This window comes from Mandrillus leucophaeus, unplaced genomic scaffold, assembly GCF_000951045.1.
Source record: "Mandrillus leucophaeus isolate KB7577 unplaced genomic scaffold, Mleu.le_1.0 Scaffold204, whole genome shotgun sequence".
Taxonomy (NCBI): domain Eukaryota; kingdom Metazoa; phylum Chordata; class Mammalia; order Primates; family Cercopithecidae; genus Mandrillus; species Mandrillus leucophaeus.
Genome location: NW_012102077.1, coordinates 278,842 through 285,785, shown reverse-complemented (window position 1 = coordinate 285,785; position 6,944 = coordinate 278,842). Strand labels below are relative to the sequence as shown.

Genomic DNA, 6,944 nt, shown 5'->3' with positions numbered 1-6,944 from the left:
ATGGTCTCGATCTCCTGACCTCGTGATCCGCCCGTCTCGGCCTCCCAAAGTGCTGGGATTACAGGCTTGAGCCACCGCGCCCGGCCACAAATAACTGTTTTTTAGTCATTTTTTCTTCCCTAGATATGAAGATGTAAAAGAACTGGAAAGTATTGTTCTATCCTTTTACTATATATGACATACTTTTTCATTTAAAAAATTCTCTGACAAAATACAGTGCACTAAGCACTGGGGTATTAAGATGAATGAAAAACAGGTTTCATTCATGTCTTCTTGGAGTTTAGAATCTAAGTTAGACTGATATATTTAAATATTTATTAAGATACAAGATTTTATTCCATTAAATATCATTAGCTGTTTTCCTCATGTTCTAATCTATTTCAAGTAATAAGGAATAGTTTAGGAAGTCTATAAATCCTAAGTGCTAATATGATCTTAAACTTTTAATGTTAGTAAGCAAATGCCTTATAGGCTTCCTGTCAGAGGTCCTGTAAGGAAAAGTAGACAAGGGATGGATGTGTCTATGTGGCCTGGAAGTGTAGGGAGACAGAAAGCTGTGAAAAAAGGCCAAAGGGAGAAGAGGTCTGGATTTGAGAATGTAGGAGTTTGCATTTTATGATGAGGAGAGTAGTTATTTTTTTACTACCCTTCACTTCTTCCATGTGCAACATTTCCATTAATAATGACTCTTAGGGAGCCACACTGAGAGGAAGAGAATTGTGACGGAAGAGAGGGAGAGACTACTTAATAACATAGTCATTTAAGAGAAGTGAAAATACCTTGTTACAGTCTTATTCTTTGGATAATATATATGACCACCTTATGAAAAAGATGGGATGTCTTGCATTACTTTTGCCTATCGAATGCCAGTCCTCTTGCTACATTTGCTAACTCCTCTGGCCAAGTTTCCATACATCTTTATTTCTCCATTTCCATAGTTATTTAAAAAAGTATTTTGAGACATCTATGGGCAGCTCGATGCTCTTTTGGTGTTCTCAATTCAAATATCAACAAACTAGTATTTTCGTGACCACAGGCTTGGTTTGATAGTGTAGATCTGTGTTGGTATCTCTGAATAATAAAGTGATAAAGTTCTTAATACTGTAAAATGACAGCATTTTCCCATTATAGTTCTCAATGTTTGTTTTCTCTGTTCTTGTGTGCACTTCTCTTTAATGTTTTTGGAAGGACTATAGTGTGACTTGCTTAAATTTGAATCAGATAAACTTTTTTTTTTTTTAATCTTTATGGTATTTATGTGTCCCTCTTCTCTATTCTTTTAACCCTTTTATAGTGGTTACGACTTTGGCTACTTAATCAAAATCCTAACCAACTCTAACTTGCCTGAAGAAGAACTTGACTTCTTTGAGATCCTTCGATTGTTTTTTCCTGTAATTTATGATGTGAAGTACCTCATGAAGAGCTGCAAAAATCTCAAAGTAAGGCTTCAGGTGGCATTATCTATAGCAGCATGCTGTTCAGACCAAGGGACTGTCATGAGAGCCTAGGCTGGGATGTTGTTTTAAACCATATTTTACAGTATTACATTAAATGCAATTATATTATCTGGTCATGTGATTTTTTTTTTTCTTGCATACATGGTAATTTATAGGGAATCGTTTTTTCAGAGCTTCAGTATGTCTTGGCAGAAGGCAGAATATTCAACAGATTTCTAGCTTAGGTTAGATTCTTGTCATTGCTTGCCAGATTGAAAATCACAAACAAAAACAAACATCACAGGACAGTGAGGCTCTCATATGCACACCAGTGTGAGTTCTTTCTTTCTCCCAGCACGCATAGAATCTCTTCTTACAAGATAGAATCTAAGGTGGTCAGAGATGTGCAGATGTATTCAGTAATGTGGCAAAAGAGTTTTTCTTTCCTTTTGGCTTATCTTGGCTAGAAATTACTGTGTCAGTTCTAGTGATAGGATAATGTTCCTAGGATAAAACTACATAGCTAAAAGGTTCTTTTTCTGGCCAAAAGATGTCAGCTTCTTACAGTTAAGTATGATGGGAAATGTGTAGGTCCTGCCTAGATAGTAGTAACAGTCTGACGCTGCGTAATGTGTATTTTTAAACTCTAAACATTAATTTTTTTGTTTTTGAGACAGAGTCTCGCTCTGTCACCCAGGCTGGAGTGCAGTGGCGTGATCTCAGCTCACTGCAACCTCTGCCTCCTAGGTTCAAGTGATTCTCCTGCCTCAGCCTCCTGTGTAGCTGGAATTACAACTGCCCATGACCACGCCCAGCTAATTATTGTATTTTTAGTAGAGATAGGGTTTCACCACGTTGGTTACACTGGTCTTAACAGATAAGATGAGCAGCTTTCTTTTGGCCAGTGTTTACCTTTAACAAGGGATATGGTCAGCATATGACTAGAGAAATTTTCAAGAAAGGTTACTTTATGTTTGTAGCAGTAGACTTCTGTGTAATTTGAGGGGACTTCCAGTAAGTGAACTTGCAGTAGGGTGTCCCTTACTTGAGGAACAGTCCACCCTGTGAAAGCACACTACATGCTGAAGCCTACATGTTTTCACTTGACTTTTTTTTTTATTGACATGTCTGTATAATGACAGTTTTCAGGAACAGGGGACCAAATTATTGCTCGTTACGTGGTTGTTACTGGGAAGTTTCTAAGTACAGATACTCTGAATGTGCCCTGAGTAAGCTGCTATGTTAAAATTCAGGTTAACAACAAAGGTGCTTTTTGACCTGTAGTCAGCCATGCTGTTCTATTCAGTTCTATTCTGTGTTCTCCTGAGCAGCTGCTAATGATACCTAATCCTCGAGCTATTTTTAGCACAGAAGCAACTGCTGTGTAAAGCATTGTTTCAAGCTGTGATGCACAGAAGGGCCATTTTGCTGGTGAAGGCCTTAACAATTTAGAGAAGAATTTTTGTTTTGTTGTTGGTGTTTCTTTACTTCACTCTCTATCCTCATTCTCCCCTCCCTTTACTCTCCTTCCCTCTCCTCCCACTTTCTTTCCTTCTGTTACTGTCTTTCTCTTCCTTTCTTTCCACTCTCATCTTTCTTTTTTAATCTTAGCAGTATTAACATAGGTGCATTATAGCAGACCACTCTAAGGAGTTGTGTGCATATACGCATCTTAACAAACAAAACCATAGTTAAGCATTTAGCATATTCTTAATGATTTGGTTATTCATAATGGCTTTGTTTTGTAAAAATTAAGTGAAAACTACAAATGGATGGTGGGAAGTTTAAGAAAATATGGAAACAATGGTGTTATACTAGCTATGCAGTTTTATAATTATTACTGGATTGATAGACCATGAGTGTACTTGATAAATATTACCCTATATATGGTCTGCTTCCCTCCCATATCTAGGAAAGTTATTTACTTGTCATACACCTTGAAACATAATGAAGATACATTTTCCCAATTAGGATCTTGTTTTCTATTAAATGATACTGTTTCCACATTCAACAAATACATTAGTAATTCACATTCTCTGTTTCTTCCCCCCAATCTTTATAAAATTCACCTTTACATACTAAAGTTTATTTTTATTTTGGTCAGTGTCTAAGTTTGTAATTTGTGAAAGTAGGCGTTGCAATATTTTCCTCTTTGACAAGCAATTTTTATTTCTTCTAGGGTGGATTACAGGAGGTGGCAGAACAGTTAGAGCTGGAACGGATAGGACCACAACATCAGGCAGGATCTGATTCATTGCTCACAGGAATGGCCTTTTTCAAAATGAGAGAAGTATGAAGACATCACTGCCTTTTTCTCAGTTGGTTGTTAGGTTGAGAACATTAAAAATCTTATGGCCAAAGATTTTGGGCAACAAGTACCTACTAAGTAAAGATATATTTAGAGATACCATATGAGTCACATCCACTACACTTAAAAGTATTCAAAAATAAGTCATCTTGAAATGTAGTTCAGAAGGAACTGGGAGAACATGTTCATCATAGAACCAAAAATTTTAAAACATAAACTACCTGAGAAATCATGTAGGTCCAACCATATTATTTCTCAGGTGAGAAAACAGGCTAATAACTTCCATGATCAAACACATTACTAGTGGGAAAACTCCGGAGTTCTAACTCCCATTGGTGCTGCTTCTACAAGGCAAGGAATCTTTGTATTAGGTTTCTTCTAGCATGGCCCTCTTTTAGGCTTTAAATTGGTGATAAATATGTTATTTGCTCATGTCATTCTTCAGTGCTTTGAAGATTTTATAGAGAAGGACTCAGGCTTTTTACTGGATTGAGTCTTAAGAGGGGAGCTGAATTCTGAAGGGATAAAATAAATCCAACGTCCTAGTTGAATCAGAAACCCCATTAGGAAAACCCTCCTTAAATGGCAAAAGGCATGTTAGGTATGGAAGAATGAAACTTAATGAACCCATTATTCACTCTTAAGTAATTAAGTGATATGCACAGATACACCTAGCTATAGGTAAACAGGAAAATTGTGCAAAAACAAGTGAGGTTTTTCTTGGCTCTAAGTTTTCCTTTTTGCAAAAATTCTCTGTGGATTTGAGTATATTTTCTCTTAGACATGAAAGAATTGACTGAGACTGAGAATTTAAAAACTTTTTGGAGCAATGTATTGATAATAGAAAGCATTAAAGCTGTTTTGCTAAGTAGTGTTGATTCAGAAGTGATTTGGACTATCCATTCATGACACGTAAACATTTTGTTTTGGAGTTTTTCCCATTGTTTCATTAGATAATTGAAATAACCTTTTAGATTTTTTAGCTTTGCATTTTAAAAATGTCTTAATGGTTTATTTAACTAAAGGTGGATTTCTGGCACTAATTTATTTTTATTTTTCTTGGCTTCTTCAATGACAGTAATAGAGTGTGAATGTTTGGATTTTACTGTCCATGACTTTACAGTTTATTTATAGCCAGCTCAGCCTTACCTGTAGATTTAAGACAGCTTATGAACCTAAACTTTTTTTTCTCCACCATCATTGGCTTTCTTCATTCTTACTCGAGTATTGTTAAATTAATGGAATAAATATTTATTTTTCCATGATGACAAATTCTTATAAAAATGGTCTAAATGGAAAAGACATGCATTTGTACATTTTTTTCATAGTCTCTTACTTTGGTTTCTGAGCTCTGTACTTTTGAGGACATTAGTTTTACTCATTGAACTGAAATGTGTAGCCTCAAAGGAACACCATAGAAAAGAGCCATCATTATCTCAGTGAACAGTCAGTACTTACATTGCTGAAATATAAATTACAAGTGGTTCCCTTTGGTTAAAATTATCTTTTTTTTTCTTCAAAATTCCTTTTTAGATGTTCTTTGAAGATCATATTGATGATGCCAAATATTGTGGTCATTTGTATGGCCTTGGTTCTGGTTCATCCTATGTACAGAATGGCACAGGGAATGCATATGAAGAGGAAGCCAACAAGCAGTCATGACATGAAATAGTCTTTTTATTTTATTTTGAGCTACACACATGCTTGTATATAGGTTTTATCTCTGGTTGAATCCCTTGAACAATAGACAGTACCTTTCCCCCCCCCTTTCATGGCCCATTTTATTGTCTACCTTTCACTACTAAGTATGACTGTTCCTATCTCAGATCTTAATAAAAAACAAAACAAAACAAAAAACCAAAACAAAAACTCATTCAGGTTAAATTTGGCCTTAATTTAATATACTTGTTAGCAAGCGTGTGTGACAGAGAGTGGGGAAAGCTACATCACTGAATATTTTGATAAACTTTACCTACTTGAGTTTGGTTTATTTTTCCCTTTTCCTAAATTGACTAGCACTGACTGTAATTTATTTCCCTGTTTCATGTCTCTCTCTTCCATTCTGCAGGAGTTTTAGCTATTTGAGATTGTGGACCATCAGTTTTGCACTTTAGAGAGTGTTTCTGACTCAAAACCTCTGTTTTATCAAAAATTTGTTTTTTCTTGATCTTAGCTGGAAAAATGACCATCTGCCAACTTGACACAGTATTTACTTGGTTTTGACTCACTGAATATAGCATATTCATTGTGCAAACTGTCGATTCAGCGAAACTAAAAAAAAAAAGACAAGAAACTACTGAGGAGCTTAGTAACTGCTGTTTCTGTACGTAGTGTTTAATCTTCCAAGCACATCTAGTGTCTGTCAGTTTCTAATTGGCATGTGTAGGCTGCTCTGTGACTGAAGAATTTTCAAACCAGCTTTACACCCTTCAGGAAAAATCCCTTGTGATTGGATGTTTAGTATCTGCCAGGAAACTGGTACTCAAGATGTTGAAGCTACAGTTATTTTATGATAGCACACTTCCCTTGATCTGCTTATTTTTATTCCATCACCATTTACCCTTGTCTTTTTTTAAAATTTTATTTTGTAGCCATACTTATGATGCTTTTGATTTGTTGGTTACACAAATCAATTTTATTAAAATCCAAAGATAACAAGTCTTTAGGTATATTTTGTACCAGATTAAATTAGAAGACAAAAATTGCGCTTTCATAGTTGCTACAAAGGTAAATAATGGAGAGATTTGGTACAAAACAACAAATTATATATATATATATATTCTCATATATATATATAGCTAATAAAATTACCTGAGGAGTGTAATGCTTGTTTATTTTTTTGTGTATATCTTTGCAATCTATTTTATATATATTGACAAAAGAGACTGTGAAATATTTAGCCATGCAGAATATGTGACCAGACCAGAGCATGTGTAGGAAGACTTTGGTAATCATTAACTGTACCCTGAAATGATGGACTACAAGTTATAATGTGTGTTACCTACACTTCAATCAGTAATATTAGCAAATCTTCAAATGTTAGTCACATTGGTTTGTCTCCCTTGTACATTCTTTATTCATGATATTACAGTGCTGTAACTGGGTGGTCCTTTTTAAACAAAACATTATTTGCAAAACAGAGGGTATTATTTGTTTTTAAAGCTTTTGTAAATAAAGGCTTCAAAATGTTTTCTTATAAA

The 6,944-nt window shown here is 35.1% G+C and overlaps 1 protein-coding gene across 3 annotated transcripts in view; it reads left to right on the top strand.

The window, feature by feature from the left end:
* The window catches only part of CNOT7 (CCR4-NOT transcription complex, subunit 7), a 24,267-nt gene extending 17,323 nt beyond the window's left edge, over positions 1-6,944 (top strand). For all 3 annotated transcript variants that reach the window (XM_011979587.1, XM_011979589.1, XM_011979588.1), the window contains 3 exons: positions 1,295-1,439; positions 3,616-3,726; positions 5,278-6,944. In XM_011979587.1, the coding sequence (XP_011834977.1) occupies positions 1,295-1,439; positions 3,616-3,726; positions 5,278-5,406 (385 nt within the window). In that variant the 3' untranslated portion in view covers positions 5,407-6,944. The remainder of the gene's footprint in view (positions 1-1,294; positions 1,440-3,615; positions 3,727-5,277) is intronic.